We start from the raw sequence: 12,394 nt of genomic DNA, 5'->3' as shown, positions 1-12,394 counted from the left end.
TGCAGAGCTCATTACAGTTTGAGGGGCATTTTAAAAGGAGTATCTCAATAGAAGGATGTGTCTTTTTGTCTTTCCCAGCCATGCCACTACTTCTGCCTATTATGTGATTTTTCAGCCATTTCCCAGATCTGTATGCACCAAGCAAGGGTAATCTGTCATTGTCAGCATTATAAACTGGAATTATTTGTTTACCACATAGCTGTGAATCTATAATACTCACATTAGAAAATTAGCAAAAATGTTATTTTTTCTTTTTCTTAAACTACAGGAGCCTAGTAACAAACGGGTCAAGCCTCTTTCTAGAGTTACATCGCTAGCAAGCCTCATTCCTCCTGTGCGGGCAACCCCTTTAAAGCGGTTCAGTCAAACACTTCAGGTAAATATAACAATGTAATGCTGTGTTTAATGTTTAGATCTGCATTTCAATAAGAGAAGCACATGAATGCTATGCTTTTAGGGTTGTGCTTTTCAAAATTTATTTTGTGTATAATATCTCTAAGGAGAAAATGACGTCTTCCTTTCTCCCTCCCTCCCCCCCCCCACACAAATAAATAAACAAATAAATAAAAGGTGCAGTGGTAATGGACAGGGTAAACTTTTGTAGTGGCAAGTGAAAGTGCTCTGGTGCTGTTACAACCGTGTGGTCAATCACCACCACAATAATCTTTCTTTAAGAAACAAATTACAATTATATATCCATTCTTGAAGTTATGATAGAGATAAGGAAACCAGTATAAAAATGTGTGTATAGTCTAGTTGACTGAGAAGGTTAGTTTAATATATATTAAAAGGGTGCTTATCAATGTGCTTCAGGCATCTTTTACATACTTCTAAATGACATTTTGAAGTGGAGCAGTACAGTTTCAGATATTCTATGAACAATGAGCCAGGCAATTGAAAAACTCAAATTCTTCCCTCTCAAAACAAGTCTCCGCCCCTGTAGTTCATTATATTGAAATGATTGGGGGGGAAAAGATAAGCTTTGCCACAGAATATTAGTATTTTTAACTTAAATTTTAAAAAAAGGTATATCTATTAGAGCTGGTAGGGAAATTTTTAGTTAGAAATTTTGATGAAAAATTTTCCATTAATTTTTTTGGGGGTGGTGGTTTGATGGGTTTTTTTTTTTAAACAAATCCACTCACATGATATATTGCTGAATCATCACTATTAATGGTGAACTTTGACCTCCAGTGGACAAAAAAATCAGGTGATCAGATGGAAAATGGAGCCTTTAGCCAATATTCAAAGCATATGTCAAAGCTGACTAATTTTAAATAATTGAAAAGCAATCAAACAATGCAATTCAAATTTACTTTTTATTCTTAAAAGACTCTGCTCTGTTGTAGGTATCTCAAACTTACATATTAACTACATAGAATATGAGATGGTTGGAGACTCGTGTAGGACTGGATCCTACAAAATATTGCATGTCCCCTGCAAGAGGCTGAATACCTTAATTTCTAGAGCTTCCGGAGTAGCTGAGGCAATTGAGCATCTCATAGTGGGCACTCCATGCTTTGCAGGATTGTGCCATTTTCCTCACTAAAATAGTAGGTGTCTAGAAAGTACACACAGAATCTACAGTGAGTTATGCAACAAGGTTAAGCTCTCTGAAGAGCGTGAATTAATCAAGTATCTTGATTTTTAGTAAGAAATAACATCTATTCAAAAATAACTTTATCAGGACTCTACTGCAGCTATAAGTTAATTTTGGAGAGGGAAAATAAAACTATTTATTTTTATTTCTATACTGAAAAGCTTTTCTGACAAATACGTAAACAGAGTAAAATGCCATGAAAAAGGTATTTTTCTAGAAAGCAGATATTACAGCATTTGTTTAGCGATGTGTCTCCGGTATTCCATAAATACGTTCTTGAATGTGCATATCTCTGCATATAAAAGCAGCATTTATGGAGATGGGGGAGGGCAAGATGATTGAACTCACCTCTGTGTGTTTGATCCAATAGGTATACTGTAGCGTGACTAGAGCAGAGATGGCTGTAGTCCCTTGGGTATATAAATTTCTTCCAAAGTCTGCCTTTACGAAAAATTTGGCCTGAAAGAAGGGTTACATTAGTTCCAGTTATCAGGTGTGTGGAAAGTGAATTAGGTTTTGGCTAGATTTTATTTCTGAGTCTGGCATTTCCCTTTTCACAGCCTTTAACAGCTGTTGTGCTCGTTTAAATACTTATACTATCAGTTCTATTAGGCTGCATTTGAGACTGAATTGTGCTATATAATACTGTATTTATAAGGTATAATTTAGACTTCAAGAGATAAATTCTGTGTACATGCATATGCATGCAGCTTCCATTGATTTTAGTTTGAGTTGTGTGCATGGATTTGACAACAGATTTTGACAAAGCTGTACAGGTTTTTGTGTTATGGTCTTACCATTAGAAAAAAGTATTCTTTAATTTTTTTTACATTGGTTTTTAGAAAAAGTTGGCAGTAGATTAAAATATAAGAAGATTGTGGGATGCTGTTACTCAAGCCACCTTCCTTAGGGAACTATTTAGTTTGAGGGATCTGTAATGGGGCGTGGACCTTTTTATTCTCCAGGTAATAGATCTCAGTCCATCTCAGGTCATTGTAACTGGAATATATTACTTATTTGGCTGAGCACTATCTCTTGTTTAAAAAAAAAAAAAAAAAGCTGGAATTACTAAATCCATTTCCTAGTGATAGGTGGCATCCATGTCTTGCAAAACCACTTTGACAGTTGGTCCTAAAAGCCTCTTTATTAGCAGTTTCAGGTGAGGCCAACAACAGAATTGGCAAAAAGACTACTTTCTCATAAGCAGAGGTGGTCCCTTAGGAAACTGTTAAGAAGCACATTGGCAAGCTGATGTCAGGGAACTTGCATTGCCATTGCTATGCGTGTTCTGTTCAACCCTATGGGATATTACTAATCTCTAGGGTTGTCAATTTTTTAAAAAAGCAACCACCCAAATTTTCTGATGCCCTTATGATATCTGCTTAGTGAAGTGACTGCAACTCAACTGTAGTGCGATATTCTCTTCACTAGTTTCTTTTTTTTTTTTAATTTTCAAGTCCTTGGGTGTTAAAGCCATTGGGTGTATTAAAGATGCTGAGGTTTTCCACATGGCAGAATCATCAATCTATTGTAGCTAGATTGCTAAGGTACCTCAGTCCAGAAGGGTTTTTGTGCACAAATTAACAATGGATTCTCTGCCTCTATAACGTGACGAAAACCGCCACCAATAAAAACACTGAGAACACAGAACAATGCAACTGCTGCTGTAAAGGCTTAGAAAAATATTATATTTCCTATCGGAATTTTTAACAAAGTTTCATGTACAATCTTTTTTGAAAGGAAGAAATATGTAAAGTGGAGAAAATCCATGGGGTATGATTTCCTCTAGCTCCTCATATGCAATTTCCATTTATATTAATGGACTTTCCACATGCAGATCCAGGGAGAACATGCTCTTAAGTCTGAGAACAGTATAGTGGTTCATTTTAGATGCATTCCTAGCTATTCAGATATTTTTTATATTTTTAACAGTTAAAGAGATTTGATTTTTCCTACTTATTTCTCAATTTTATTATTATTTTGCAAATGGTTTATCAGCATTTTACACAAAGGAAACATGTAGTAATGAGTTTGTTTTTCCTGATTATTCATATCTGCTGTGTTTCTGCTTCCTACAGCAATGTAGACTAGATGATAAAAATAATACAGTACTGGTTTCATTTTGACCATACTACACCAGCCAAATGTACATTTTCCTTTCCGCTTTCATCTGATGTGAGATTTCATCCCCAACACCAATTTGTTGTTGTTAATATGAAGCTAATTGCATTTTGCACTGTAATCTCTAGGGCTACCACTCCCTAGTGGAAATACCAGTTGAATACTTAAATTTGGTTCTTACTGGGTCCAGTTAGCCAGTGTGGCTTTGGAACAGAGTAGCAGGTCTTCAGGACTGCTGGTTCCCCTACAGCACCTACTGTTCCTCCCCACACAAGACAATAGAAGCCCATAGAAAAAGCTTGAAAGATTCTAATATGTTCTACTGAAATTTACATTAGTACTACTAGTGGGTGTAAAGGTGGACTACCTTCTGCATCACAATGCTTAACTTGTTTTAAACTATTTCTGCATAGGTACAAATAATGTTATGAATTGATATATGAATTTTTACACTTTTCACTATGGAGATAAATCCCGTCTTTAGTGCACAGGAGAGATCCTTGGGAGTGGATGGAAGGAATATGCTAATCTGGGCTATGGAATGGCAGATATTAAAGCCTCTCTTCCAGGCTGCAGTAGACCTGATGGTTGGCGAATTGTGGATCCAATAGCCTTGCCTCTGCTTTTCCTTTGACCAGGCAATTTGCATGTGCAAATAGCTGCATACATAGTCCCAATTATTGCAAGTACAAACTAGGCATGCAATATACTTTTGTATATATTTGAATTTTTAAACGAAGAAATCCTAGAACCAGATCTGCAAAGTTTGCAACACTGGTATAAATATTTTTTATAATCAGATTAAAACTCAGTCTTTTCACTGAAAGATCTCATGGGATAATTTTTATTGATTTTTATACAGGAATGAGAATTAAACTTTAAAGACAAGACTTCTATTTCCACAATATGTCCTCTGAAGGCATTGACTGTTATGTACTTCACTGGGATCTTGCTGAGGGGAAATTCAGCTAACCGCTGAATGTCTTGCCTTCAACCTGGAAACAAGAGTAATTATTATGTTAAAACTACTCTTACTGAAGGCAAAAGAAAGATGATTATGCTATATAAAATAGCTGTAAAAACAGCAACAAAAAGATATAGTCTTTAAACAATCTGAAGTATTTTAGGCACTCTAGAGGTAGGATGTGAAAAAAGAAATCCGTAAAATTGTCATTGTAGTGATTGTAAGTCAGAGATCTGTTGAAAATAAGCAATATTAAGGACTCAAGATATCAATTTTTAGTTTGGACTCTTGTTGAAAAAGTGACTTTTTTTTGCATTTTGTCAAAATGTTTAAAAAAAAAGTCAGGCAAATGGAACACAACTTTCAAGAGTTACTTCAGGCAGATTCCTACCTCTGTGGTTGTTTTGAGATTTAGGGTTAGCTACACCACTGTTACAGAGAGAGCTGTCACACATCATCTAGCCTTGGTTATTCCAAAAACAGCATGTGGTGAATTATATAAAAATTGAAAAATAACATTCCTGGATATGACAACAGCTAACACAGGTTGGGTTTAACACATCATATTTAAACGCTAAGAAGTAAGGCAATGCAAAAGCTTTGGAAAGAATATGACGGATCACAAACACTCAAGAGGATCTGAACCATAAGCTAAACTTTTGTTGATGATTACATTGCTCCCCTTATCATCCCAACTATTAACACATTCCCCTTTTTTTTCTGGTGTACATCCATTTCACACACTTCTGTGTGACTTCATTGGGGCTTCCTGTCTCTAAAGATATAATTGAAAAAAACATTGTGTGCCAACTGAAGAGTTTCTTTGTGTATGAAAATGCCTTTGGGTAGAAAGGGCATTAATTCTGTCAAATGAAAGCCACAACCATCATTTTCATTTGAATTCATTTTTCAGTAACTTCCTTTTTTCCCCGCTATTGTACTAACTAGTTTTTAAAATTTAAGCTGTAAATGTTATCTTATTAATAACTCTACTTCATGTTTTAACCGCTTAGTGCCCATGACCAGGATTTCTCATTGCTATCTGGTTACTCAGATGATGAATGTACAGTGGTTATTAGTGTTGCGAAATTCTAACTCCAGCACCAATGTATTAATTGATTTTTATTTTTATTTTTTTAAAAAGGAATTGGATACTGAATTCTGTTTATGGACATACCCTAAAATAATGCAGACCATCATTGTGCAGACTCCTCTATAGTCTATTTTATGTAGGTCCATGAACTGGGCAAATAAACTAGGATCAAGGACATCTTTTCCTGGGCAGTTGAAGTTCATCTGTTCTACTGTGGCATTTTGTCAGGCTTTATTCTGTCTAGTTGCCTCAGTTTCTACGTTAAATTATTGTACGTCAGAACTGCACCTTCTCTGAGCAGAAAGGAACTTGTGCTGTTGAATTGTATGGATTTTAACCAGTAGATTCATCTTGCTGAGAACTATAGGTTGGATTTAAAGAGGATATAAAACAGTGAAAGATTAATTTATCTATTTAATGTTGCTACCCTGACCATGTATTCATATTGTAATACTTGAATCTTTCTTCCAAAATAATATGCAGAATGATTTCTTCTATAAATCTTTAAAAGGATTAACTAAATATAACTGAATGATTTATTTAGCAAATATAGTACTTTATTACTTTGTATAAGGTATATCCAAGTTACATTACTTGCCAGATTTACCCCAGTGTAACAAATCTAAGTCTATACTTTTTGTATTCGGTACCACTTAAGTACTTTAAAAGCAAAAATAAACAAAATACTGTCTTGTTTCAGTTAGTTGTGGAGATGGAAGTGAAGAGGAAAGACAGAGAGAGATTCCTGGAACAGTCAGAAAAATGTCATTTGTATAAAATGAAGTTATAAAATTATTCAACCTACTAAAAATTAGAGATTAGGCTGGAACTACAGCCTCTGAATCTATATTTAAACTTCTTTCATGGGTATATAGATCTGGGCTTATGGTATGGCTCAATTACAACTCTTTGGGTATCTGTTGATTAGAAATCTAATTTTATTTCTTTAGGAACGTGATCTATTTTACTTACAAGTTACATTGATATATCATACCAATCAATATGCCACTACTGCAGCGTTCATTTTTTACTGGAAATTATCTGGAAAATGGGTAAACAGCGAGGTGACAAAATCTGGAGATGATACAAGGACTACTCAAGATAGTTAAGTCCATAGCAGACTGTGAAGAATTACAAGGGATCTCACTAAACAGGGTCACTGGCAACAAGCTGGCAGAGGAAATTCAATGTCAATAAATGCAAAGTAATGCACATGGAATGTAACAGGTTGGGTTTGACCCGGGGTGTCGGCTTCGAAAGGAGGCCGCACTGCTTCACTACAGGCAGACAAAGTGTCAGTCAGACCTGGTCCTCAGTCAGGGTGAGGCAGCGGAGGCAAAGAAGCTGGCTACAGCCTATTGAGTCTTCACAGGCCATTGGGTGGTCATCCCAGGGTGTGGGTGGCCGTGGGAAGGGGGACACAGGCCCATCTGACTCCACTGCATCCCAGCCCAGTGGCAGGGCATCCTGCCACTGGATCAGCGGAGCTCCACCTGAAACACGCCAAATGTTGCCAGGGATTGAACACAGCCCTGGGAGAGAGATCTCCTCCTTCTGCTGCAGCTTCCCCCCAACTGAGCTGCAGGGGCCTGGTTTTTATACTTCCTGTCCCGCTCCTGCATTTCCAGTTTGTGAGTGGTGCGGTACTCAGGCCTGCCCACCAGGTGGCTTGCGTTGGCCCTGTGGTGTTGGCCTCAGAACGAGGCCACATTGCTTTGCTACAGGAAAACATAATCCCAACTATACATACAAAATGATTGATAGGATCTAAATTAGCTGTTATAACTCAAAAGAGAACTTGGAGTTATTGTGGATAGTTCTCTGAAAACATCTGCTGCATTGGCAGTCAAAAAAGCTAACAGAATCTAACAGAATGTTAGGAACCATTAGGAAAGGGATAGATAATAAGGCAGTAAATATCATAATGCCACTAAATAAATCCATGGTATGCCCACACCTTGAATACTTTCTGCAGTTCTGGTTACCTCATCTGCAAAAAGATATACTAGAATTGAAAAAGGTACAGAGAAGGTTTAAAAAAAAAAAAAGATTAAGGGTATGGAACAGCTTCTGTATGAGAAGAGGTTAAAAAGACTTGGACTTTTCAGCTTGGAAAAGAGACAACTAAGAGGATATAATAAAGTTATATAAAATCATGAATAGCGTGGAGAAAGTGAGTAAGGAAATGTTATTTACTCCTTCACATAACACAAGAACCAGGGGTCACCCAATGAAATTAATAGGCAGCATGTTTAAAACAAACAAAAGGAAGTACTACTTCACACAACCTGTGGAACTCATTGATGGATGTTGTGAAGGCCCAAACTATAACTGGGTTCAAAAAAGAATTAGATAGGCTCATGGAGGATAGGACCATCAATGGCTGTTAGTCAAGATAGTGAGGGATGCAACCCCATGCTCTGTGTGTCCCCTAGCCAATGATTGCCAAAAGCTGGGATTGGATGACAGGGCATGGATCATTCAATGATTGCCTGTTCTGCTCATTCCCCCTGAAGCATCTGGCATTAGTGACTGTCAGTAGACAGGGTACTGGGCTAGATGGACAATTGGTCTGACATAGTATTGCTGTTTGTATGTTATGTTCTTATGACTGCAATGTGTATGAATGCTCTATACAGAATGTACACATTAGTCCTTTACACACTGAGAACAGACAGCAGATATATGCCACTGCAGGAATGAGGGTTATTTAGCTATAGATGGACACATGCTATTTCTTATGTTCGTAATACTAAAAAAAAAAAAAAAGGTTGTAGTGCTAATATCATCAAAGTTGGAATTGATAGTTGTATGTTCCATTTAGTTTGCTTGCAAAAATATTCAACTTTTTCTTGTAAATATATTAATTTTGGCTTTGGAGAATCTAAAATGAAATGTGAGCAAAGGGATCTCTCTAACATTTCTCTTACTTTGTCTTGTTAGCGTTCTATCAGTTTCCGTAGTGACAGTCGCCCTGATCTGTTCACACCACGACCATGGGCTCGAAACTTACCCCCTGCTAGCACAAAACGAAGGGACAGCAAGCTGTGGAGTGAGACCTTTGATGTTTGTGTCAGTCAGATGCTTACATCCAAAGAAATCAAGCGTCAAGAGGTACTATTATTTCTATCCTTTTAAACTTCCAGTTACAGTTTTGTCTAAAGCAGCGGTTCTCAAACTCTTTACTACCGCAACCCACCATTACATATGCACTCTCTGCCCCAGCATCACAACCCTAATCCCATCCTGGTGTGAAGGGTTGGAGAATGATCCCACTGCATACTCACCTACAGTGGCGGCTCCGGTCTTTCAGGGCTGGGCCCAGCTCCCCACTTTGGGAGTTGCGACTTTGCACATGGGATTACAATGGATGGAGGGTCATCTGGGACAAACCTGAGCAGCTCTGCAACTCTGCACAGCCCAGCAATGCCATTAAGGTATGAATGTGGGATAGCCGCCCCTCTGCACCAGACCAGGAGAAGTGTGTTTGTTTTGGCCAGGAGAATCTGGCTCTGGAAGTGCCAACCCATCTAGAACCTTTCTGTGACCCACTGGTGAGTTGGAACCCACCATTTGGGAGAAACACTGGTCTAAAGGATGGAATTCAAGGATGATAGCAAACTAGACAACATTAACTCAGAATTTGAAATTACAGGGTAAAATCCTGGTTCTACTGAAGTCAATGAAAATTTTTCTGTTGAGTTCAGTGGAGTAGGATTCCACCTATGGTCTTTATAATTAAACCATACTAGATTTTTTTTAAGAACAAAGTTGTTTCAATAATTCCTGCATAGTAACATTGATGTTTGAGATTAGAATTGTTTGTATTGGTGTGCATGTTTGGGGTAGTGATGGTTGTTTTAGCTGTACTACCATAATGCCCACAGACTAAATCAGACTTGTGTACACTCTAGGTGCTGTGTGCACACAGGAAAGCACAATCTCTACCCGAGGGAGCTTTCAGTAGAAGGAATTTATCATACAGATAATGTGACCTAATTTACCAAAGATTTACATTGGTCTCTGTTGGTACAGACCCTGGCACAAGGCCCCCAAGTGTAGAAAGTCCACTGGTGGTGATGTAGAAGAGAACCTGAAGTAATGTAATGCACCTATGGCTTCCACTGGTGGCCTGCAGCCAGACAGCAACAATCCCAAAGTGGGCATCGCAGTCTGGAGAGGGAAATATTGCCAGAACATCTAGAGAAAAAGTTGATTCAAGGACATCACCCTACACAGCCTATGCTGGCTGTGCTCTTACAGAACCTTTGTCGAAAATGAAAGCTGTCCTTCTCTAGTGAACAGTTTCGTTGTAAAGTTCTGCATTTCTCTCACTGTCAGGAAGATAACTGTCATGTGTCAGACTGATTAACCCAGAGTATCAGATGTTTAGGAAAATATAAACTTCTTGGAGGAAAGGGGGGGAAGGTCCAATTATAGATTTCTACTAGTTGCCCGCTGCAAATATTTACAAATGAGGAACTGTCTGGGGGGGCCATAAAGAAATGAGGGGACTACCCCTTAGATAATCTTTACAGTACTGGGTACTATGTACATTGTGGTACAATTCAAACATGATTTTCAAACTCCTGAACCTCCTGGATTCATAGACTCATAGAATCATAGAGTTAGAAGGGACCACAAGGGTCATCTAGTCTAACCCTATGCAAAGATGTAGGATTTCTTGTATCTAAACCATCCAAGACAGACAGGTATCCAGCCACTTTTTAAAAACCTCCAGTGAAGGAGCTTCCATGACTTCTCTAGGCATTGTTCCATTGTCCTACTGTTCTTACACTTAGAAAGCTTTTCTTAAAATTTAATCTAAATCTGCTGTGCTGTAATTTGAAAGCATTGCCTCTTGTCCTACCCTCTGTGGCAAAAGAGAATAACCTTTCTCCATCTTTTTATGGCAGTCTTTCAAGTATTTGAAGACCTCTATCTTCTATGTCCCCCCTAATCTCCTCTTTTCCAAACTAAATGTACCCAGTTCCTTCAGCCTTTGCTCATTGGGCTTGTATTCCATCTCTTTGATCATCTTTGTCGCTTGCCTCTGGGTCCTTTCCAGAAGGGGCTTTTCTATTCCCTGCTCTCCTCTGGAATGGGCAGCCATATCAATTTACATAGTTAGCTGTGAAATTGACATGACTGCCTGTTCTGGAGGAGAGCAGTGAACAGAGAAGCCCCGTGCTGCTTTCCTTGGCTCCTGGCAGGGAAAGGGAAGGGGAGAAGTCCCCTGCGGCTTCCCAGGTTCGGACCAGGGAGTGGAAGGGTAGCCCATATGGAGCTGAGAGATGGGGCTCTCAGCTCCCCATGCTGTCCCTTAGGTTGGTGGAAGTGCTCCTGGTGAGGACATACTCCACGACCCAAAGAGGGCAGTGTGGACATCAGGCACTGTTGTAATTACAGCAGTGGCTGTAAATTGACCTGTATTAGGTTGATTTATTTTTTAAGTGTAGACAGGGCCTTAAATTGCCTGAGTGCAGGCCATTGAACTTAATTCACTATTCTATGAGAAGCCAGCATCGGGAGCAGAGGACAGGTTTGATGTGTTGCTGTAACCAGTGTTGCTGAGGAAACGTGCTGCAGCATTATGTACCAGCTGGAATTTCCTAAGTACTGAAGGCTTCACGCCCAGGAATAATGTATTGCTGTAGTGCACCTGGAAGGTGACAAAGGTGTGAATCACATTGGTTAGGTTATCTTTTGCCAGGAAAGGACCGAGTTTCCTAGCCCAACCAGAAATGAAAGAAAGCACATTTGTATAGGGAAGGAATGCTTTCTTTCAAGCCATGCAGTGGCAGTGGAACTGCTCTGCAGAAGCTGCTGTAGCCTTATGGCCAGGTCTGCTGGCCAGGGAGGTAAGGGGGGCAACTTCCATCCACCTGAGCCCTTAAATTGCTGGGCCCCTGGGAAGGATAGATATGTATCCACCTTTCCTTCACACCACCCACTTCTCCTGAGGCCTCCGCTGCTCATGCTCTTTGCCCCTCTCCTGAACCGAGCTTATTTATTAGGCACCATGTAGGTTCCTAGGTGGCTGAGGGATATCTGCTACTCAGCTTCCTGGTTCATCAGTAATCTCCCTGGGGAGTCCAAGGGACCCAGGAAGCTGAGTAGCAGATTCCACCTCCTCAGCCACCTGGGAACCTGCATGGCATATAATAAATAAGTAAAAACTTATGGCGGACGCTCACTTGGACCTCAGCCATACATTCTGGGGGGGGGGAGGGCCATTAACTGTTCTGCCCTGGGGCCCAGAACTGTGGTGGGCCTGCTTGTAGCTGTAGTGGTCCTTCTGTGACAATGCCAGTTAACCAACAACGTTGGGGCAGATCATCAAATGGTGAAAATTGTTGAGCTGCGACAATTTACATCAGCTAAATCTCTGCCCTCATGGACTATAAAACGCAAAACTTCTAAAATATTTTTTGTATCCTGATTTTTAGTGATATAAGTTGACAAACATATTTTGTGAACAGAATAGTTCGTATTCATACTTTTTGCACTAATACTCTATCCCCAGAATATATGAATCTTATAACTTAACTTTAATATGCCTGGTAAGAATCAGATCATATCATTTAAGTTAATTGAACACTGTGGTAAGGTACTG

General features: G+C 39.1%; 1 protein-coding gene across 5 annotated transcripts in view; it reads left to right on the top strand.

The window, feature by feature from the left end:
* ARHGEF3 (Rho guanine nucleotide exchange factor 3) overlaps nucleotides 1-12,394 on the top strand; it is a 245,429-nt gene that overhangs the window by 210,365 nt on the left and 22,670 nt on the right. For all 5 annotated transcript variants that reach the window (XM_067544199.1, XM_067544200.1, XM_067544201.1 and 2 more), the window contains 2 exons: nucleotides 269-376; nucleotides 8,722-8,892. In XM_067544199.1, coding sequence (XP_067400300.1) covers nucleotides 269-376; nucleotides 8,722-8,892 — 279 coding nt within the window. The remainder of the gene's footprint in view (nucleotides 1-268; nucleotides 377-8,721; nucleotides 8,893-12,394) is intronic.

The sequence above is a fragment of the Emydura macquarii genome, unplaced genomic scaffold (genome assembly GCF_026122565.2).
Source record: "Emydura macquarii macquarii isolate MOO-44397 ecotype Brisbane River unplaced genomic scaffold, CSIRO-AGI_Emac_v2 contig_968, whole genome shotgun sequence".
In the NCBI taxonomy this organism is placed as follows: domain Eukaryota; kingdom Metazoa; phylum Chordata; order Testudines; family Chelidae; genus Emydura; species Emydura macquarii.
The sequence above is the reverse complement of the archived record's forward strand: the minus strand, read 5'-3'. Positions and strand labels throughout refer to the sequence as shown.